We start from the raw sequence: 22318 nt of genomic DNA on the forward strand, positions 1-22318 counted from the left end.
TCAGCCAAGGAATATAGTGAGAAAATGTCTGTACCAGGGGTGTTCACTCTTGTGTTGAAGAGATGCGTGTAGAACCACAGATGGGGTATGGGCAAGGAGGAGCTTGAAGCTATTAAATAGAGGATGGGAAAACAGAATAGAAAGGAAGACCACTGCCTCTCTTTTTTTTTTTTCCACTAAAGCATTTCACTTTGTTTTGGAGAAGAGAAAGGTGTGGCCAGCTGTCTTCCTGGGGTAAAAAGCTTCCAGGCTTGCTGGTCCCAATCAAACCTGCCAGATTCTGGTCACAAAGGTTAGAAATGAGTTGGTGTCTGAGGTGGCATCTTGGCTGAGAGCAAGACAGGCTGGAGGGGTAAGTAAGAAGTGTGTGTGATGGTGTGGCTGCTGTGAAGAGTGGAGAAGAAAGCCACTCTGCCAGAAAGCATGGTGGGGCATAGAAATGAGGCCAGAGGCATCAGTGAAGGGTCAGCCACTGCCCATGATAGCTGACAAGACATCCATAATGATGAATTCAATCCAAGCCATTATAAGCAGCAGTGAATCCTGCCCCTTATCCAGCCACCTGTGTAGGGGACACTCGACTGCGCCTGGGTGAGTTGCTCACCTTCCCACTCTCTTGGCCATACCTTGCAGCAAGGGGGAACAGCAGCACTTCACATTTTAAACATCTTATCCAAGATAAATTGACCTAATTGACCTGCCTGACAGGAGACACCTAAGTGGGGCAGGGTATCAAAGGACTGGAAACAATCCTTCAACATCCATTCAGGTATATGTGAATCTATATATGCACCTGCCTCTAAATGTATGTCTATATACACACAGATGAACATCTCACCACGTGGCAGGTCCCTAATGTCCTCCTAGCACAGCTATCTCACAGAGACCTGTATACCTGCAACCCTAGGGAGATGTGTCTGCCCTGTTGGTGTGGGCTGGCAGTGATTTTTCCTTCCTGCTCCCAGTGTGGAAAGGTCAGAACCCCAGAACTATGTCAGAGCTACCCAGCCTAGGAGACTTGGCCCCTATCATCCAGTTCTGGGCTTCCTCACAGTATCTGTATCACCTTGTCGCCCTCCTCAGCAAGGCTGCAGGGAAGCTTTGAGCAGAGTTTGGTGACAACCTGTGAGTCTGAAAGATGAGATGTGCGACAGGGATGCTGTTAGGCTGAGCATGGGCTATGGCATCTGCAGGTGGAGGTCCTGATTTCCTTCTCTGTTCTCCCTAGGTCTCAGGGATAACTCGCAGAGCCTGGTAGTGGGAGAGCAGAACAAGGCAGGACCTCCCTGCAGCCTTCTGCTGCTCCCCAGTGGCGGCTTGGGGAGGCACCGCAGGCAGATCCTGATGGGTGAAGAAGCCCTGACAGGAGATGTGAGGGGGCTGTGGCATCTCTAAGTGGAGGTTCTGATTTCTTTCTCCATCTTCTCCAGATCTCACAGGTAACTCTCAGCAGGCTGGGGAAGAGTAGGGTGACAAGGATGTGGGGGAGATGCAATCACAAGCCTAGAGTTTTTTGAGAAGAAGCAAATTTTTTTCAGAACCTTTCATGATAGTAAACAGTACTTTCTGGGTTTATTTCCCAAAACCAGTGAAAGAGCTCAAAACTGGCTCAATTTCCTTATCCTGGTAATCACTTGCTTCTTAAAAAGATCGTTCTCTCCTGTTGTGTTCTGAAACAAAAAGCGTGAGGACAAAAGCATCAAGTTTCCAATCCCATCTAGGGTGTTGAGAACAATGTAGCTCTTGTTGTTACTGTGGAGAACAAGAAATTGTTTCCTGAGTGCATTCATAAAATTAGTCCTCCAAATGACCTGAATGTTGTTCCTTTCAAACCTCTTTTAATTAATGGAAAGAATACTGTGGTAAAGGATGCTGTTACTTTAAGCTGCATCACAGCAGGTGCTAATATTTCCTAGTTCTCCACAATAGTGCCTTAGTTTTGTAAACTTGAATTTTTCAAGGCTGTTTGGCCTTTGGGAGGTGGGAGGATTTACCCACCCACAGGTCTCAGCGTTGGTGCCCTTCCTGCCTTTGCTGAGGCTCTTGGAGGCAGGAGGTGTGAGACCATTTTGCTCATTGAAATACCCACCAAGGCAGGTGCTGCCACCACCACTGTTTGCTTTGGGGTTGGTGCTGGCCACAGGGGTACAGGTTGGAGGGACATTTAAGCAATAGAAAGACAATGCTGCTAAGAGAGCAAGGTAGAAAAACAGGAAATGAAAGACAATGTCTGCAGTCATTTCCTATCCCCTGGTAGAGCATCTGTCACCCACTTCACAAGGCTGTCCCAGGCTAGAGTTGCTAGGATCGTGTGGTATGTCAGGGAGTCTGGGAACCAGACTAGGGTAGGACTTTGTGAGTGTCATGGAAGTGTTGCAGTCAGTGTGGCCAATGCTTTGGGTTGCTGTGGGCCAGACCCTGAAGTAGGAGTTGTAGTCCTTGGGAGTACATTATCTAGACTGTTTGTTCAGAATTGAAAGATTGATTTCTGTTACCTGGAAAAAGATTCAGTTTTGGAAACCAAAATTAAAAATACCTTTATTAAAATAGTTTGGAATGCCCTTAATTTTTATTTTTAGTAACTTAAGCACTGAATAAGATTATTTCCTAGGAAGAAATAGGTGTTTCATGAAATCCAGTTTTTCTGCTGGCATAAATTTTAGTCAATAGATTTCAGACAGTTTAATTTTCAGCATGGCCAGACCACACGGCATAGAAGCAAATAAAGCTGTACTTTCTTTATGGGAACAAGGTTGCAGAAGTTTGATAACTGATGTGAGGCAGGTTGTCCCTCTGATTTTTTTTTTTTTTAACAGCATGATGTCCCTTATCTTTAGGAAAAGAGTGATTAAAAGTTACTGGAAAGGAACAGGAATAGTTTAACACTTCTTACACCAATAACAAGAAGAGAATCTGATAAATTGTATAGTAGAAAGGATACATGTAATTTTATATGAACGATATAAAATAAATCACACTATTTAATGTGAAACTGCCTTTGGATATTTGAAAAAAAATTTTTACTGTACTTGGAATAGTTAAAGGTACAAATGTTACTTTAGACTTATTAGGATAGTCTGCTAGACTTTTTTATATTTTTTATATTTTGCATGCTGCTGTTCAAGTGAGCACAGATTTGCTGCTTCTCATTTTGATACCAGTCTTCTCCTTAACCCCCCTTAGCTTTTGGAGGCAGAGAAGGGAGAATCTAAATGTCAGTGAGAAAAGGAGACTTCCCTACTGAAAGAAATGTAAAGAAAAACCTGAAAATACAAAAAAAAATCTCTTCAAAAGTCTAGAGGAAAAAACAAGCATTACTTCATAGAGAAGGAGTCACTATATGTGCATATAACTATGTAGAGTGGACTACTGTCTATGCACACATGTACCTATATATTCTTCTATCTATACACATATATTTAAAATACTTTGACTTAAAATCATGCTTCTAAAAAATCTCCTGCATTTTAAGAGGCTGGCCACACCAGGTGTCCTCTCTGTCACTGCTGCTCCAGCTTCCCAAACTAATGCTCAGGTGCACTGGGCACTTCTACTGCACCCACTAGCTTCTTGACTCTTTTTCACAGTCTCTCTGCTGTCTCTTGCCCTTTCCAGCCATCTGCTGTGAGGAGTTACTACTTTAGTTGTGTGGTTACACCATGGGGGGAGCCTGATATCAGGGGAGAGCAAAGGCCATGCTGGAACTAGATTGAACACAAGGACAGGTGGGCAAGGCAAGCCTACCAGTCTCACAGGAGCAATGCATGTTGCAATATGCCCAGAGAAATATTAGGGACTTGCACATCCAGCTGGGCAGGCTGCCATGGCGTCTTCCCAGCCTGAGAAAAGGACATGGAAAGCAGGAAAAGGACTGTACATGCTGGGCAACCCAGGGAGGCAGGAGGGTCCCTTCTGTGTCCTGCTCAAAGTGCTGTCCACTTCTTTTGATCACAGAGGTATTGCTCTTGCAGGGGGTGTCTCTTTGTTCCCTTCTTTGGTTGGTCCTTGCAGCGGTAGAGGCTCAGTGGGTGGAGGCAGTGCTGGACATCTCTCTGCAGGGTGGCAGAGCTGGGAGTACAAGACAGATCCCCAGGGAGCTACCACAGATCTTGGCACTTGCCTGAAGGTGTGAGGAGGACACTGGGGCTTTCTGCATGGGTTTGGGAGTGCCTTGATACTGTTCTGTCTTTTTCACTCCCTCCCCTGACCACCAGACCACTTGTTCCTGCCCTGAGGATGCTCATCATCCTTGGGATTTGCAGACTTGTGTTTCCTGGGGAGTGCCTGGGGAAACCAATTGCCCAGGGTTACTGGGATGCTGCCCAGGGAGGGCAGACAGCTGGGTGAATCTGCACCCTGTGCTGCAGCACGGGTAGGGGTGTGAATAGGGTTGTGCTGCAGTGGGGCGCTTTGATGGGAAAGCTGGAGAGGATGAGTGCACAGCACCCACAGGCCATGGATGTGCTTAGAACACAGACCAACCTTGGGGATGGATAGACACTCATGCCACCACATGCCGACGGCTGGGAGACAAGCCAAAGATGATGGAGGGGCAGCACACCAGCGGTTTTCCCCGGGTATGTAGCAAGGGGTCTGCAAACCCCCGTGATCTGGGGTCATCTCCACGGCTTGGGCGATGCCCCCGCTTTGCCTAGTGGGAGGGGGCTCCTTTCCCAGGCAGTGGCAGGTGCCTTATCCTCTCGCCGGGCTGTTTTCCTCCCTCGGCCGCTGCTCTCCCTCTCCTTGTTGTGCTCCAGCGGCTCTTTTCGCAGCCCTCAAGGTCGAGGACCGTCGGCGAGCAGCCGAGGGGCTGCGCGCAGCCCCATGTTTTCGGGGGGTGCCCCCGCGCTCAAGGCTGCCGCTGCCTTCCCACGCCCGGCGCAGGTGCCACGGGCCCGGTTCTCACGGCCGGCTCTCACAACAACCCCCGCCGGGCGGGAAGACACGGGGCAGCGGGGGGGAGAACCTGGAGAAGCCAGGGGCGGGCCTGGGTCTCCGCGGTGCCCAATGGCCGCCCGCGCCCGGCCATAAAGGCGGCGGCCGCGGCTCCGCGCTCCCTGTGCCGGCCGGACCCCCGGAGCCGCCCCTCTCTGTCGCCGCCGCCGCCGCCGCCGCCGCTATGGGCCGGCCCCCGCCGCCGCTCCGCCTGCTCCTCGCCCTCCTCAGCATCCTCCTGCCGCCGCTGGTGCCGCTGGCCGGGAGCGCCGCCGGCGTCGGGACCCGCCGCGCCCGTGAGCAAAGACCGAGGGGGGCGGGCCGGGGGCGGCTGGGGAGGTCCCTGTCTCATCCCGAGGGGCTGCGGTGGGTGCCCGTAGCATCAGGGATTGCTTGCTCATCCCCCAGCAATGGGCTATGGGGTGGGATGTCCCTGCTACCGAGAGTGCCACCGTTCTCCCCATTCCCCCGGTGATGTGTCCCTGCTCCGTGTGGCATCCTTCCCATCCTGACAGCATGGGGTCCCTGCGCCCCGAGGAGCCCTGTACCTCTGCCTTCCCTGAGCGGGGATGAGAGGCTGTAGTTCTCCCTCCAGCCCCGCAGGAGTTCCTGGGGTACCCCTGGCTGGGACCAATTCCTTCCCCCCCACGGGGCTGTGCTGGGACACACATGCGGGGAGCTGTAGGGCGGATGTGCAGGGGGATGCCTGGTGCTGCTACCCGCGCTGATCCCGGGTTGGGCGCTCTCTTTCCGCAGCGGCCGCTGGCCCCACGTGCGCTGCCTCACGCCAGGCCACCTGCGCCGCCGGCTGCATCCCCGTTCCCTGGCTCTGCGATGGTGAGCAGCAGTGTCCTGACGGGACGGACGAACAGTGCGGTGAGCGAGGGAACACTGACACCTATCCGCTGTTGTGGGGTGGACCTGAGGGCTGCACTGCGTGGGCATCGAGGGGCACTGGTGCTCTGGGGAGTGGTGGGGCAGGGCAGGCCAGAGGCACTTTGCTCTTTGCTGGTTCTGCCTTTGTGGCATCCTGCAGGGACATGTGTGCTCCTTGTGAATGTCTGTGGCACGGGAACATGTTTTGGATGCTATGCTGAACAAGGCAGACCCCACCTGCCAGAGAGCCCCACTGGGGGCTGCTGTGGGCCAGCCCCTTCGGCAGAACTGCTCAGGCATTGCCAGCACCTGTCCCGTGCCAGGATGGAGGGGACCCTTATGGTTCTGCCATAGCAATAGGTCCCAGTGACTGTGTGATGTTCCTGCAGAGGTTGCCTGTGGCGGGGACCCCCATGTTTGGCAGTGTGACGATGGCCGGTGTGTTTCTAGCAGCTGGCGTTGCGATGGTGTTGCTGACTGCCTGGATGGCTCTGATGAGCAGGACTGTGGTACGTAGTCTCTACTGGGGGCGCCGAGTGGGGGTGGTTAGGGGCACAGGGCAGGGTGGTGAGTGCTGCGCTGTTCCCTCCTTAGTGTGCGGGACAAAGAAGGTGCAGTGTCCTGGCACCCACCACTGTATCCCACACTGGGAGCTGTGCGATCAGCACCAGGACTGCGAGGATGGCTGGGATGAGGAGGGGTGTCCCCAGCAGCCCTGCCTGCCTGGGCAGTGGCAGTGCAGGAACAGGGTGTGCATCACGGCTGAGTGGAAGTGCAATGGGATTGATGACTGTGGCGATTCCTCGGATGAAGATGTCTGCGGTAAGCAAGCACACTAGATGCTCCTCAGTGGGGCAAGACCTGTCCAGGCCATGTGTGAAGTAGGGAGTACTTTGCTTTACCGGGCCTCAGCTCACCTTGGGATGGTGGCAACCTTCCCAGGAACTGTTGATATTTTGAGGGACCTCCCCATGAGTCTGGGACCCAGGGTTTCCCCTTTGTCCACCTGGTATTGGTCTGCCCTGCTGACATGAGCTGTGTGTGCCATAGCCACCTGTCCACCTGGTATGGTGCGGTGTGATGAGGGGAAGTGTATCCTGGAGTCCCTGATGTGCAATGAAGAGGCTGACTGCCTGGATGGCACTGATGAGCCCAGCACATGTGGTGAGTTGGGTATGGCTGCTGGCCGCTGCCCGTGAGGCTGGGTCTGAGGGGAGCCACAGAGCTGTCCTGCCTCATGTCACCCCTTGCTGTGTCCCCGCAGATCAGAGCTGCTTTGTACGCAACGGGGGCTGTGCAGAGACATGTGCTGACACACACTGGGGAGTGCAGTGCTCCTGCGGGGCTGGCTGGGAGCTGCAGGCAGATGGGCAGAGCTGTGCTGGTAAGGAAAGATCAGGGTGCATGTGCTTCAGGCACATGTGGCCTCAGCCACTGAGAGCAGGGTCTCCATGGAGCCAGTGCTTCTGTGGGAACACCTGCCTCTGCCCTGCTCCTGCCCATGTGTCATGTCTGGTCCCACAAAGGCCATATTTAGAAAATGTCCCAGCAGCAGCTGGTGCGTTTTGGGGTAAGGCCCATGTTCTGGTATCTAGGGAGCCTGCCTGTGGTCCCTGGGGAGCAATGGCAATGCTGTCTGGGGCAGCTCCTGTGGCAGGCTCCTGACTGCACCTATCCCTGCAGATGTGGATGAATGCTCCCTGGAGTACAGCCCCTGCAGCCAGCTGTGCAGCAACACCCCAGGCACTTACAGCTGCGCCTGCCTCCGGGGCTATACTCTGCAGCACGGCACTGCCTGTGAAGTGACAGGTAGGGTGAGCTGGGGAGCCCGGGCTGGCTGAGGGGCTGGGCAGTGCACCCAGTTAGCCACGTCCCTGCTCGCTGAGCGGCATTCCTCTCACCCCGGCAGACAATGCAACACAGATCCTGGTGGCCGTGGGGCAGGACCTGGCCCTTCTGGATGTACGGACCCAAGCCTACAGGCCTCGGCTCTCCACTAAGACTGAACCCCGCGCCCTGGTGTATGACCAGCTCCGAGAAACCTACTACTGGCTGACAGAGGATGGCGAGCTCCGTGTTCACTCCCTGGGGAAAGGCACGCAGCCCCTTTATGCAGGTGGGGAGGAGTGAGGCTGGGTGCTGTAGTGGGGCTGACATGGGTGCTGAGAGCTGGCCTGCCATCTCAGTCCCGCCTTTCCTATACAGAGTAAGGGGCAACTTGGGTTTGCCTTGCAGCCTGGAGCACGCTGGTATGCCTTAAAACTACTCTGTCTCTGCAGATGCCAGAGAGGTGAACAGCATCTCCCTGGACTGGTTCACAGGGCAGCTGTACTGGGCCAGCAGCCATCCTCCAGCTATCTGTGCAGGGCTGGGCGATGGCCGGGGTTATGTGACAGTGCTGGGGAAAGACATTGCACCAGAGCAGCTGACAGTGCATCCGGCTGCAAGGTGAGGAGTGAATGAGCCAGGGTTAGCCCGGGCTCCTGGGATCGTGATGCTGGTGCTGACTCTGTTCTGCCTGTTGTGGGGCTGTGGCAGCACTGGTATTATGCTGTGAAGTGGTTCCTTGGTGCCTGCCCCTAGGTCACTGTACTGGGTCAACCGTGGGCAGCGAGGCCGGACAGTCATTGCTGCGGCTGGCATGGATGGCTCAAACCGGCGGGAGCTCACAGTGGTGCCCATGGAGGAGCCTGTAGGACTAAGCTTGGACCATGTGGCTGGGAGACTGTACTGGATCAGCGAGTACAAGGAGGTAGGGACAAGGGACAGCAGGGCTCTCCTCCCACAGGGAGATGATGAGATGGGAGTTGGGAGGGTGGCCCTGGTTCCCCTCTGTCTACGTCCAAGGCATGGGAGAGAGCAGGGAGCAGTGCCCAGGTCTGGCCTACATCCCTGGACTGGGAGGTGATGGCATCACCATGAGGCCTGTGGCTGTGGGACATTGCCAGGGCATGGGGATGCCACACGGTCATCATACCTTGCTTTGTCCCCAGTCCATCGAGACGCTACGGGTGGATGGCAGTGGGCGCCACTCCTTTCACGCTGTTCTGCGGAGCCACACGGAGCCTCTGGGCCTGGCTGTGTTTGAGAGCCGGTTCTTCTGGACCGATGGCACAGAGCTGGTGTCAGCCACCTGGGCCTCTCCTCAGGAGCACGCAGTGTTGCTCCGCGCCCCTGTCTCAGCTTTCACTGTGGTGCACGCACTGCAGCAGCCTCCCCGTAAGTACCCTGTGGGTGCTGCACCACTGCAGGGCTGGCAGCACCCCCACCGCATCCCTGGATGCTGGGGGAGGCTGTGCTAGGTCCTGGAGCTCACTGGGTCCTGCCCAGTGGTTTACCTGGTCTTGTGATGAGGGGCTGTGTGGTTGAGACAGAGGAGACATATGAGTCCATAGGAAAGCTGCCAAGTCCCATGGCTTTGGGTAGAGCTACGCCCTCCTAACTCATGTGACGTTGCTACCATATCTGCCAGCCCATATCCAGCCCCAGGACAGTCTGTGATTTTGGGGATTGGGAGAGACATTAGAGGGTCACAGTTGCCTGAGCTTCTAATATCCCCTTGCTCCCAGGGGACACTGCTGCATGTGCTCCAGGCCTGTGCAGTCATCTTTGCCTCCTGTCGCCTGTGCACCCTCGAGGCTACAAGTGTGCCTGTCCAGAGGGCCTCTTCCTCTTGCCCTCAGGAAAGTGCACAGGTGAGCAGGGTCTATGAGGTGGGTTGGCTCTTTGGGGCAGTATATATCCCTGTGGGAGCTGGGGGAGGGCTGTGGCTTTGGTGGGGGAGGGCTGTGGCTTTGGTGGGGTAGGCCCAGCATACACCATTGCTGTTACATTTCTGCCTTGGTTCATGCTGGTGGCCCTGTCCAGTACTGCTGGGGCTATGCTCACACATTGCCCTTGTACCCTGCAGAGCTGTCCATCATGTATGCATCAGGAAAAGCCATCTCCCTGGTGCATGTGGGTCCTGGAGCACACAGCAAATGGGTACAGGAGTGGCAGGAGCCCTTCCACCTGCAAGATGTGGACTGGCAGAGGTCAGTGCTCTATGGAACAGATGACCGTGGGATGCTGCTGAGTGTTGTGGGGCACCCTGGCAGGAGAGAGGCCATTGCAACTGGGCGGCCAGGTGAGACCCTATGGGGTGATGGAGGGCATACTCCCCTTCCTGATGCTCCCTGAGGCCTGAGTATGTCCTGGGTGCAGAGCACAGTAGTCTGATGGTGCCCACAGTGGGTCTGTGCCAAGGCAGTAGGCAGCTGTGCCCTGGGTTTAGGGGTTGGGGGTCCCAGGCAGAGAAGCAGGGTGATGAGACAGCCCTGTAACTGCTTGCCTGCCTGCTCTTGCCAAGTCTGCTCTGCCCGTGTGGACATCCGCTCGGGGGACCTGTACTGGCTCGCATGTAACCGGAGGGACATCGGGGTGATCCGGACATCTGACATGTTCCCGCGCATCCTGCACCGTGCTCGCAGCAGTATCCAGCACCTCTTCTTGGACTGGCAGCGGGGTGCTCTGTACTGGCTAGCCCGTGGGCAGCCCCTGCAGCAGCTGAGCCTGGCTGGGGGTGCTCCGTGGGATGCCTGGAACGAGACATGGCCTGGAGACCTGCCTGCAGCCATGGATAGCAGAGCCTTCAGCGTGCTCTGGAGCTCCACCCTGGGTGAGCCCTGGTGGTGTCTGGAGCAGAGAGCAGAGGTGGTGGATGTAGGCAGGAGTGATCAGCCATGCCCTATGTGCAGCAGGTCCCTGCCTGGGCGGTAGGATGCTCATGGGGCAGACTCTTTCCCATGGCCGAGCCCCTGGCCTCAGCCATGAGGTCCCTGCGATAGCTGTGGGTTATGGGGGCACAGGGTGGGCCACGAGGGGTGCCTGTGGGCCCTGGGTCCTACCATCCCTCTGCCTCACAGGCCTGCAGGCGCTGAGTCTGACCAAGCGGCAAGCAGTCACTCTGGCACCCAGCTGGCCCCACGGCCTTGTGGCAGCCTTTGAGCCATACCTGGTGTCGGCAAATGGGACGGCTCTGCTACTGTGGGACAGGAGGACACTGACCCTTGTGCTGTCCATGCCGGCAGCAGGCGTGCAGGGTGTAGTGGCCTTCGTGGGCTCGGAGCTGCAGGCTGGTAAGGGCAGCCATGGCTCTGTGCCTGGCACAGGGGCTGTGTCTGGTGGGGCTGGGTGGCCCATGCTGCTCTGAAGTAGGGCAGGGTGCCTGGCTGCTGGTGCCCATGTGGGGTGCTCTGGAAAGTGCCCAGGGTGTGGGGATGGCACAGCCCCAAATCCCAAATCCTCTGCCAGTGCCACCAAGCAAGGGGTCTGCCCTGCCACTCCCTCCACCTGTGACCACCACTATGAGGACAACCACAAGCACCACTGCTGCTCGTCCCACCACGTCCACCACAAGATCTACACCAAGCAAGACCACCACTGTGCTCACCACTACTCCTGCACCAACCGGCAAGGCCACCACCAGCAGCCAGTCCACACCAACCACCACCAGCCAGTCCACATCAACAAAAACCACCCCTCTGCCAACCACTGCCACACCAACCAAGACCACCACCATGCAGCCAACAACCACCAGCACCACCACCACCACTCAAGCTTTGTCAACTAAGGTCATTGTCCCACGGCCAACTACTACCACCCAGCACCCAACCAGTCCTGCACGGGTAGTGCCATCTACCCCACCACTCCCATCCAGCCCTGCTCACCCCCTGACCCCAGTACTTCATCTGTCCTGTCCTCGCACACACGTGTCCTGCCGTGATGGCACTGAGTGTGTGGCTCAGGAGTACCTGTGTGATGGGGAGAAAGACTGCGCAGATGGCTCTGATGAGGATGGGTGTGCCCAGCTCTGCAACACCCCAGGTAGGAGCCATTCTTCAGTCGACTCTCTGTGCAGTTGGGTCACCCTGTGCCAGGGCTTCTGGCTGCTTCCTGATGGGGAATGGGGCCCTGGAAAAATCTGAGTGTGTCCTGGGCTCTGATGCTTGTCATGTGGCATACTGGTGCCTTCTGAGCTTGGCACTGGACTGGAGATGCTGTCAGAAGGCGACAGGGCTGGTCCCACTGCTCACAGTGACCTAGATGTGGCTGAGCTGAGACTGCCTCAGTCACCTTGCTCAGGACCTAGGCTGCTGGAGATGCACTGGCTAGGAGGGGCCACTGTAGTGTATGGTCTTTCTGGGTCGCTGGGAGACTAACAGAGTCTGGGCACCCTAGCTGCCTTCTGCAGGCAGTGCAAGGCCCCTTGTCTCCCCAGGGGCCTTCCATTGCGCGAGCGGAGCCATGTGCGTTGGGGCGGGAGAGCGCTGCGATGGGGTGCCCCAGTGCCCTGATGCCTCGGATGAGACAGGCTGCTGGACCCCCACGCAGGAGTGTGCCCTGCGCTGTGACGCTGCCACCCGCTGCATCCCCAAGAGCTGGCTGTGTGATGGCCACGCTGACTGCCTGGACCACACTGACGAGCAGGGCTGTGGTGAGACTCTGGGGCTGGACGGGACAGGGGTTTCTGGGGTTACCTGCCACACTGGTGCATGCACCGGTTTTTCTGTGGGTCCAGGAGCAGGCACTGCCTGGGGCAACCTGCTGAGCAGCTGCAGAGGCCATACCCTGCTCAGTGCCATGTCTTCATTGGTGGGATGGGAATGAGGACAGTGCACCTGCTCAACCCTGGCCTTGCCCACAGTGCCGAAGGAGTGTGGCCCAGCTGAGTTCCCCTGCCGGAATGGGCAGTGCGTGGCCCTGGCCCTGCACTGCGATGGTGACCACGACTGCCAGGACCACTCAGACGAGGAGGGCTGTGCCGTGCCCCGGCCACTGCTCTGCCGTGCGGGTGAGGTGACATGTTCCCACAGTGGGGAGTGTGTGCCGGAGGCCTGGCGCTGCGATGGCGCTGCCGACTGTGGGGATGGCACAGACGAGCAGGTGAGTGGGGTAGCAGGGACAGCGCTTGTCCCTGCTCGTGCCCAGGAGAGCTGGTAACCTTCTTTACCCTCTGCCTTTGCAGGACTGTCCTTGGGAGGAAGCGCTGTGTGGGGACCAGCAGTGGGGCTGCTCCCATGGCCATGAGTGCATCCCTGATGTCTGGCGCTGCGATGGAGAGACTGACTGCACAGATGGCAGCGATGAAGCTGGCTGTGAGCTACACCCTGATTTTATCCCCTCTGTGTATCACTCGGGCTAGCTGGTGGGTGCCCAGCACAGAGGAAGATGGCTATGTGTCTGTGCTGAGGTAAAAGGCCCTGTGTGCTGGTTGCCTATTCCCAGCATCTGTGGTGGCTCCAGGCCCCAGCTGTTGTCCATGTATGGCTGGTGGCCTTTGGATTAATATAGCCTGAAGCCAGGCTACTGGCACAGCTCTGGATGTAGCTGCAATGAGCTCTGGGCAGGCTCTAGGAGCCATTAAATCTGCCCCAGATGAGCAAAAGGAGCTGGTGGACGAGGCTTAGGGCAGCCTTCCCCACATGTCTCTGCAGGCCAGCCTGCTCCCTGCCAGAGTCATGAGTACCCCTGTGGGCTGGGGACCTGCCTGAATGCATCCTTGGTGTGTGACGGCCGGCAGGACTGCGCGGATGGCTCAGATGAGGGGGGGAACTGCTCTGTGCCCTGCAAACAGTCCTGCACTCATCTCTGCTACCCCTCACCCCAGGGCCCTGTGAGTGCCACCAGCCCTGGGCCAGGGGCTTGCCAGGCCATGATGCTCTGGTCCAGCTGCAGGAGGGAGCCTCATGTCCCCAGGGTGGGAAGCTGATGGTCTTTTTCCCTACAGCGGTGCTGGTGTGGCCCAGGCTATCGGCTTGCCGAGGATAGTCTGTTCTGCATGGACATAGATGAGTGCACGGAGTGGGGTGAGGGAGCCTGCAGCCAAACATGCCTCAATGCCCCAGGGTCCTACAGCTGTGGCTGTCTCCCTGGCTACCTGCTGGAGCCCGATGGCCGTGTCTGCAAGCTCAGTGGTAAGTCATGGGATGGCCAAGCAGTGCTGAGGATCCCTGGCCCCCTAGGGTACACCAGGTGCTGGTGGGTACCTGTCCCCCTGTGCCTGCTGCCCCAAGGAGGCTTGTGGGCCTGTGAATGGCCCTGTCTCCTCTGCCACATTGCCTGCCAGGCCCCACTCAGCTGTGAGCTGATGATTGCCAGCCTACAGCTGGTCAGAAAATCCATCTGCACTATCTGAGAACATCTTATCTGGTAGGGTTGAGTCCCAGCAGGCTCCAGTGCCTGCAAGTGCTTTATTCCCTGCCTGCATGTGTTGAGCCCATGGGGCCACCAGTGCTGAGCAGGGTCCGGGGCGCTCTGTGTTGCCCCAGGACCAGAGCCCGTGTTGCTGGTGGCTGTGCAGTCAGAGGTGTTGTCCTATGGCCTGCGGAGTGGGCATAAGGAGGTGCTGCTGGCCACCGACAAGGATCGCGTCGTCTTCTCACTCGACTATGACTTGGTGGAGAGGAAAGTCTTCTGGATGGACCTGGCCACAGAGAGCATCCGCTGGCAGGACCTCAACTCGGGCAAGAAAGGCACACTGGTGAAAGGTAGGCTGTGACAGCATGGGGGTAGGAGAGCTGGCCTCTTTGTCACTGGGCAATCTCCAGGTTGCAGTGGCGTGCCAGGCTGTGTCACCTTGTGTGGAGAGGTGCTAGTTGGGAGCAAGGCTGGGAGGAGCCAGACAGCCTGGGATGGAGAGGATGTGACCTGGGAGCATTGTGCCAGAGGGCCATGCAGCTGTCACCCCACAGGTGCTGACTCTTGGATGTGTTGCAGGTGTGAGATCAGACTGTATAGCAGTGGACTGGCTTGGGAGGAACCTGTACTGGACAGATGGTGCAGCAGGACAGGTGCTGGCCACTCGCTTGGGTGCTGCCTGGCAAGGGATACCAGAGTACACTGTGGTGATGGATGGAGACCTGGACCAGCCCCATTCTCTGGTGCTCCAGCCTCTGGCAGGGTAAGTCTGCCACAAGGGGACATGGAGACCTCCTTACCATCCCTCCCCTGCCCCATTTTCCTCCATGTACTGGGACGATGCTGTGTGTGGTCCATGGGCTGGCACCTCTCTTCCCACTAGGCTGCTGTACTGGTCAGAGGTGGGGAGCCACCCACGGCTGATGGAGTCCACCATGGATGGGAGTCGGCGGCACGTGCTGCTGGCCAAGGGGCTGGGCTGGCCCACTGCATTAGCCCTCGACCTCCCCGCCCAGAGGATCTTCTGGCTGGATGAGAAGCTGGGCAGTGTCAGTTCTGCACGTCTGGATGGCACCAGTGTGAAGGTTTGTGGTGGGGCATTGCTGACAGGGCCCTGATGGGGACTGGGGTGGGCACTTACAGCCTCTCTGACAGGTCCTGAAGCTGAGCTGGGTCCAGAGCCCCTTCGCGGCGGCTGTGTGTGAGGGCCAGATCTACTGGTCGGAGAGGAAGACATGGTCCGTGCAGCAGGTGGACAAGGCCAGTGGCAAGAACAGAACCACGCTGCTCAAGCAGCACGGGCAGCCCCATGGCCTCCAGGTACCCACTTGGGGAGCCCCAAACCCTGCTGTGCCAGCTCTGCTGGGTCTCTCAACCTGCACAATCCTGTCGTCCTCTAAGTGTGGAGGCACTGGGAGCTGTACCCCCATCCCGGTGGTCCTTGGGCAGCAGCCCCTGTAGCCAAATGTCTCTGGTCCTCTTGGAACATCTCTGCCTCACCATCCTGCCCAGAGCTGGGCCGTGTGTGGGCCTTGGGAGGAGGGCACGGTGTCAATCGTGCTCAGCTCTGCTGGTGGGTGCTGGCAGGGCTGTGAACTGAGCCTGCCCTTCTCACAGGTGATGCACCCAGCCCTGCGCCCCACAGCCCCTAACCCCTGTGAGACACGTGGCTGCTCCCACCTGTGCCTGCTGAGCGCCAGGCACACTGGGCAGTGCCGGTGCCCTCCCAGGCTGGTGCTGGCTGCTGATGAGACCACCTGCCTGCCCCTCCGTGATTCGGCCTTTGCTCTCCTGGTGTCACCAGCAGCTGTGACACAGGTACCATCCTCCAGAGCCAGCCCTAGGGGCTGCTGTCCTAGCTGCTGTCAGGGGAGAAAGGTCCCCATCTTACTGCTGCCTCCTTCCTCCAGGTCTACCTGAAGGACCTGCCTGCAACATCTGGATCCCAAGAGCTTCCCCTGCACCAGGCCCTGCCATTGGCCAAGGTGGGCCACCTGACAGCCATCGACTACGCAGTGAAAGACAAGAGTTTGTACTTTGCAGAGGTGGGAGGCAACTCCATTGGACTGCTGCGCCTGAAGGACTGGAGACGGCTGTCCTGGAAGAAGGCAGTAGCTGTGGAGGGCACGGTGACATCCCTGGCCTTGGACTGGCTGAGTGGGAACCTGTACTGGATCAGGGGGCAGCCGCCCAGCATCCATGTGGCAGCTCCTGGGGGGCGGTGGACCCTGGCACTACTCAGTGAGGGGCTGCAGGGTGCTGCCTGGCTGGCACTGTGCCCTCGTGCCTCCACCATGTGCTTTATCACAGCAGCTGGCAGCCATGGGCCCGGTGCCACAGTGGAGTGTGCAGCCATGGATGGCACTGGCCGCAGAGCGGTCTGGAGGAGAGCCCGGGCTCCCACTGGCCTCACCTTTGGGGCTGCTGGCACCAGGCTGTACTGGGCAGACCACGGTGAGTGCGGGCTGTGCCAGGGCTCTGCTAGGGGTAGCAGTGGTGCAGGCACTCAGTCCTCCCCAAGGCACAGCCCCACACAGCCCTCCGTGTCTCCACACTGATGTTGCTCCATCTGTGTCCTGCAGAGAGAGGTACCATCAGCAGCGTCGAGCTGGATGGATCCCACTTTCGGGTGCTGCGGGAAGGGCTGCATGGTCTCTCACTGTTTGCCATAGGAGAAGGCTTTCTGCTCTGGAGCACGACCTCAACCAATGGTGTGTCTGTTTGCTGTACTTTGTCCAGCTCCTCTTACGGTGCTGGGACACAGGGTTTTCTGCCAGTCCCTGTGGGGTGCAGGCTGCCCCTCCGTGGGGTGAAGGACAGGTTAGGGGACCCCCACCTCCTATCCTGGGCACTCTTATGGGAGGAAGTGGAGCAGTGCTGACCCCATGTGTCTCCAGGATCCAGCAAGATCTGGCACAGCCGGCTGGAGCGGGCTGAGAGGTGGTGGTTCACAATGGAGAAGGATTTGGTAGCCATGAGGATTTACAGCCAGTTCTCACAGGAAGGTGGGTCTGCAACTGTCCCAGCCCAGGGCATCTGTGGGGCTGACCCGTGCTCAGTGGTGTCCGTGCTAACTCGTGCTGTTTTGGCAGGCACCAATGCCTGTGCAAAGAGCAACGGGGGCTGTGCCCAGCTCTGCCTGCCCAACCCTGCAGGGCGGCAGTGCCGCTGCTCTCACGGTTACCACCTCGTGCGTGGAGCAGCATGTGCACCAGCATTGTCCTGCCCTGCCACGCTCCAGCCCTGCTCTGACCTCCAGAGCTGCATCTCTGGAGAACAGGTCTGTGACGGGCGCTCTGACTGCGCTGACGGCTCCGATGAGTCTGACTGTGAGTGCCTGCCACAGCCAGGGCGTGCAGCAGTCCTGGCAGGGAACGGGGTAGCCCGGCTAGTCTCCCCCAGTTTGGGAAGGAGGACTTGCCTGGGTCTCTTGCTGATCTATGCTCCTCCCGCCAGGCCCCTCCCAGCAGGTGGGGACGCAAGTCCCCGCAGTGTCACCATCAGGAATGTCCCACGTGGAAGAACAGAAACCAGCCTCACCCGCAACTGCGCTGCAGCCTCGGCAGCCCAGCCCCAGCCCACCCCCAGCCCCTGGACCCCGGGAGCACGGAGAGCCCTTCCTGGTACCCCCCAGCACGGAGGAGGTGCTGAGGGCTGTGCCGTGCAGCAGCGAGACGTGCAACCTGCGCGGGGACTGCGCCATCGAGGCCGGGCGAGTGACGTGCCACTGCGCCCTGGGCTATCGTGGTGACTACTGCGAGGAAGCGGAGGTGCAGCCCCTCGCAGGACCCATCGTCCTGGGCGTGGCCGTTCTCCTCCTGCTCGCTGCTGCTGCTGTGGGGGCCCTGGCCTACATGCGGAGGCGGGACAGGCGGAGGAGGTGAACTCTGGGGTTGGGCTGGGCCAGGTATAACTGGGGATAGAAAGGTACTGGGTCTCCTTGCCCAGGGACAGTGTGGTGTCCTGATGCACCCCTGGGTTATACAGAAAGCTCGATCACCCCAGCAGGCTATTGCCAGGGCTTGTGGCAGGACCTTAGGATCTGCCCCATCTCTAGGAGACAGCCATGTCATTCTTAGTGTATGTTTTTTCCTCCTCAGGACCTCAAGCACTGCTTCCACCCGGGTGCTGACCTTGTACCACCGTGAAAGTGACCCCGAGGAAGAGGATGAGGAGGAGGAGGAAGAGCTTCCCCCCAAGAGTGATACATTTGTGAATGAAGCTTACGATGGGAAAGAGGTGAGTAACAACAGGAGCAGGCCCTGGTAGGGTCACCCCTGCCACCCTGGGGTGCCCCAAGGCCCAGTGCTGGCATGGTGCCCACTCCTGAGGCAAGCTCTGCCCTCCTGGAGGAGAGGGACAACATCTGGGGTGCCTGGTGTCTGAAAGGGCTGTCCAGCTCCAGTGTGGCTGGAGCCCCTGTGATAAAGTGTGGGGTGGGCTCAGAGAAGCTGGCTCAGACTCACCCCTCACGCACCCATCTATGATCTCTGCAGGAGCTGCCAGCCCTGCCAAGGAAGGGACCATCTCACCCCAACACTGTATTTTCATAAAGGAATGTTGTGCAGCATCTCTTGTGCCGCTGTCGTTTGTGTGTGGGCTGGGGAGGTTTGCTCTTTCACGATGTCTAAGCTCTAGGGAACATAAGAGTCCAGAGGAAAAAGGTTCGGGAGGTTTATCAGGAAGTCTCCAATCCCAACACACTCTGAGCCACCTGAATCTGATCCCCTGTTGCAGGATGCATCCTGTACTATCCTATAACCACACTAAGAGCATCATGAGCCACTGTCCCTCTGCAGCAAGGCTTAGCTTGCTGACCATGGTGCTTTGGGCTTGCCTGGGGTGGAAATCTGGCCAAATAGCTCTGCAAGGAAGCTGGCTTTGCTCTTATCATGTTATGCAAGATGTTGATCAGGATTTTATAGTCCAGTTCTGACCTCCTGACTGTCCCTTACAAACCAGTGAGACCAGTTTTACCACATCATACCAGGCTAATGTTGAATATGCTATTTTGTACTCTGTGTTCCCTTGTTGGTTTTCCCCCCGCCCCTGAAGTGGCTGTGCTCAAGGAAGGAGAAACCTCTACCAGAGCTGATTTTGTCCATGGGGAAAAAGTCCTTTAAGAAGGTGCCATAAAACTTTTACAGACTTTTCCTCCCTGCTTCAGGCAAAGCACAGGGAGGCTGGGTTAGCCATGCCCACTGGCTCTCAGCCGAGCCTGCCTGGCAGAAAGCCCGTAACCATCCCACAGTACAGACCCACTGCTTTGCATTTATTTTGCTGTTTGCACAGTCCTGAGTTGGGCAGAGACGTGGGAGGTGCACCCCTACCCTATTCTCAGTCCTGAAGGTTGCATGGTGCTAACCTATACTTTGCTTACATGGGAACAGTGAAGCTGCCTCTGACCAAGCTGCTGTGCAGGTGCAGGAGGATGAGTTAAAAGCTGCATGGAGGACCAGAGCTATGTATAGCCCTCTACCCAGTGTGGATTTGGCACAGTTGTAGGACCTAGAGCACAGCAGGCTTTTGAGGAAGTTGCAGAGATTCAAGCCAGGTCCTTGGTCTTGTTTTCAGGCTGCTTTGAGGTGCCCCAGGAGAAGGGCATGGCTTGTAGGTCAGGAGCCAGCACTGCTCTCAGTGCCAGCCAGGTGGCTGCTGTCCTGGTGCTGGGGCTACAAGTCTGAGTCACAAGGTGGATTGTTCCTCCAGTGCTGTCCATCTCGCTCATCCTTCAACACGTCCCAGGGATTGCTGTAAGCCCCAATGGTGGAGCACAGCCCAGGCTCCAGCACAGGGCTGGGGGACAGTTTGGGGGCCCTGCGTTCCTTGCAGCACTGGTGGAAGCTGAGGGCAAGGGCCAGCCCCCCCAAGATCTCCAGACAGCTTCCCAAGTAGCTCAGCACCAAGCTGTAGCCTACAGCCAGTGTGCTGCCAGGCAGTGCGGGCAGTGCCCACAGCTCATGGGTGTACAAGGAGGTGGGCACGAGGCTCATCAGCCCCGAAAGAAGCAGCACCAGCCCTGCCACTCCAGCCAGCAGGTGCCGTGGCTCCTCTTGCCAGCAGCGAACCCCCAGGGCAGCCACCACCAAGCCCAGGAGCGTGATCACCAGCGAGGAGGGCATCAGCCCTTGGGCCACCCGCACAGGTACCTCCTCAAAGTAGCCCAGCTCGTCAGCCTGCCCGCAGAGGCGGTCATGGGTGCTCTGCCGCTCCCTGCATATGTCCCAGATGCCCTGCTCCCAGACGAGGTCCATGGGCTGGTTAGGTACGAGGCTCACCTTCCTCCAGCTGGGTGCCAGGGTGCCCGTGAGCGTCAGCAGGAGCCCGCAGGGGCACAGCACCAGTCCCACGATCATCGCCGTCGGCGTCCTCATGCTGGGGAGGCGGGCGAGGCGGGCTCCTGCTTGCCCGAGGTTCGCGGGAGCTCCGGGGCTCACTGTGCAGGAGCTGTGCCACCGGTGCCGCAGGGCCGCTCGGGGCAGGCAAGAGGGGGATCCCGCGGCGGGAAGTGTTCCCGCAGCTCCGCACGGCGGGCACGGCCCGCGGAGCCGCCCCAGCCCTGCCCGGGCCGTGGGGAAGTGCCGGCAGGAGGCGGGGCCGGCAGGCGGGGCCCGGCCCGGGCAGGGCTGGTCGGCACCTGCCGGGGGGGCAGCGCCTTCCAGGGACACGGGAGTCCGCAGGGACCACCCCAGCTCCGGCCCCTGTGTCCCCCCGCAGGTGGCGGGGCGGGGACGCGGCGGGCGGTCGGCCGTCCCCGGGCTGATGGGGCGACACAGGACCCTATTACAAGTTCATTAATTGAATATGAGTTTATTTTGCTATCAAATTAATTAATTAATTTATGAAAATAATAATTACGATTAAATGCTAGCAGATCTCACAGTTGGCAGCTGGCCCAGGAGAAGTACCCATCTTCCTGTCTTTCAGGGACGGCTCCTGAGCTTGGCCCTGCTTCTCCCTTTCCAGGCTGCGCTCAGAGGTCACCCGCAGACCCAGCAACCTGAGTCTCGGCGGGGAAAGTCCCTGGGATGCTCACTGAGACAGGTATGGAAAGTCACCACATTTGAGAAACTCTGTGGGGATTTGAGCCCCAAAAAGCACTCGGGCCTTTCCAAGTTTCCCTGAATCTCTGCCAGTCACGCTAGGCCCAGAAGAGGGCAGCATCCTCTGTGGATCAATTTGGGATGAGCTGGAGAGCTGGCTGCGTCTATGCTCCACGGCATCGTTGCACTGCTGGTTCCGTGGCCTTGGCCGTCTGCAGGGCTGGGTGGGTCTCTGCTAGACCAGCTGCTCCTGAATCCCTTCCACACTCCCCCGTCCAACAGCTATTTCCCGAGTGCCCTGAAGCCCTTCAGCTCTCTGGGGGATTTGGGATTTGGGGGATGTATTGTGGAGCTGCTTATCACTGGATCTCAGTCCAGCTGGAAGGCAGGGGTGGGTTGGACTCAGCCAGATGCTCATGTCCCCAGCCGTGTCTGCAGGGCAGCAATGCTGACAGCCAGCTGTGCATAGCTCCAGAACAGGGACATCTAGTTTTGTTGTATGCAGCTAGCAGTTTGCTAAAATCTGGCACTCCTCATCTGAGAAACTAAGCTAGGGGTTGCTGATTCTTTTCTTGTTCCTTTAACTTTTTTAACTTTTACCCCACTCCAGCCACTGACTCTGTGCCAAGACACTCGTTATTACCCTTGGAGCTGTGGGTCCAACCAACAAACCAAATGCTGTCTGCCTGATGTGTTGCTCAAAGCTGCCTTCTGCTGTGGGACCCAGGAACAAGCGCTAAAAGCCTGAAACCTTCTAGTCCTGACTCTTTCAGGAGGCTGCATTTGGACACCTTTCCAGCTGGACACAAAGTGGAGGTTCTCTGTGAGAAGATATAGTGCTCCCGTGGGAGAGGGAGGCAGAGGGAAAGGGCTGGCAGGGAACTGGGTGACATGGTGAGCCTGGGTGCCATGGATGAGGACCTGTCAGTGCTCTTTGGCTCCTCCTGAGCTCAGGAGGCCACTCCTTGGATCTGCAGCAGCAAGAAGAAGCTGGGTGCCAGGAGTGTCGCAATTATGCACCGGGGCAGGTTTAACAACCTGGACCTTTCCAATTTATTAATAATGCCCAGGAGGATGCATCTGCCCTTTGAGCTGGTGCCCACGCTCCTGACTGTGGGGCAATGATAAGCAAATTAGGTGATGTGGCCCTGATGTTGGATGACCTGCCCTGAGTAAGCTTGGGGAAGGAAATGGGATTAACAGAGCTGTTTCCCGTTGCCACAAAGTTATAGATTGTTCATTTCTTTCATTTTACTTACTAATGAGGTGGTATGAAAAGCAATTCA

The 22318-nt window shown here is 57.8% G+C and overlaps 2 protein-coding genes across 2 annotated transcripts; one reads left to right on the plus strand and one right to left on the minus strand.

Moving 5' to 3' along the window:
- Positions 1-4290: 4290 nt before the first annotated feature.
- On the plus strand, positions 4291-18559 carry LOC135413073 (low-density lipoprotein receptor-related protein 2-like). The gene is made up of 33 exons (XM_064652213.1): positions 4291-5231; positions 5692-5811; positions 6201-6320; positions 6406-6633; positions 6862-6975; positions 7076-7195; positions 7495-7620; positions 7721-7927; positions 8091-8259; positions 8395-8563; positions 8805-9030; positions 9381-9506; positions 9722-9937; positions 10160-10468; positions 10716-10928; positions 11104-11676; positions 12071-12286; positions 12497-12735; positions 12818-12947; positions 13287-13465; positions 13580-13766; positions 14121-14339; positions 14569-14752; positions 14873-15074; positions 15145-15309; positions 15607-15807; positions 15900-16443; positions 16572-16700; positions 16887-16994; positions 17082-17318; positions 17446-17869; positions 18090-18228; positions 18486-18559. Exons 1-33 carry the CDS (start codon positions 4637-4639, stop codon positions 18540-18542), a joined length of 7191 nt encoding a protein of 2396 aa, XP_064508283.1. The 5' UTR covers positions 4291-4636; the 3' UTR covers positions 18543-18559.
- Positions 18216-20589, minus strand: CLDN23 (claudin 23). Its single transcript, XM_064652214.1, has one exon. The coding sequence runs from the start codon at positions 20361-20363 to the stop codon at positions 19662-19664; it is 702 nt and encodes a 233-aa protein (XP_064508284.1). The 5' UTR covers positions 20364-20589; the 3' UTR covers positions 18216-19661.
- Positions 20590-22318: the final 1729 nt, after the last annotated feature.

The sequence above is a fragment of the Pseudopipra pipra genome, chromosome 4 (assembly GCF_036250125.1).
Source record: "Pseudopipra pipra isolate bDixPip1 chromosome 4, bDixPip1.hap1, whole genome shotgun sequence".
Lineage (NCBI taxonomy): Eukaryota > Metazoa > Chordata > Aves > Passeriformes > Pipridae > Pseudopipra > Pseudopipra pipra.

What these genes read in the sequence shown, in the direction of transcription:
- LOC135413073 (XM_064652213.1), top strand. Translation starts at nt 4,637, where the DNA reads ATGCCCCCGCTTTGCCTAGTGGGAGGGGGCTCCTTTCCCAGGCAGTGG. An exon ending in CACTGCCTGTGAAGTGACAG is followed by an intron (nt 7,621 to 7,720) that starts GTAGGGTGAGCT and finishes TCACCCCGGCAG; the next exon opens with ACAATGCAACACAGATCCTG. An exon ending in GTGCTCCAGCCTCTGGCAGG is followed by an intron (nt 14,753 to 14,872) that starts GTAAGTCTGCCA and finishes TCTTCCCACTAG; the next exon opens with GCTGCTGTACTGGTCAGAGG.
- CLDN23 (XM_064652214.1), bottom strand. Translation starts at nt 20,363, where the DNA reads ATGAGGACGCCGACGGCGATGATCGTGGGACTGGTGCTGTGCCCCTGC.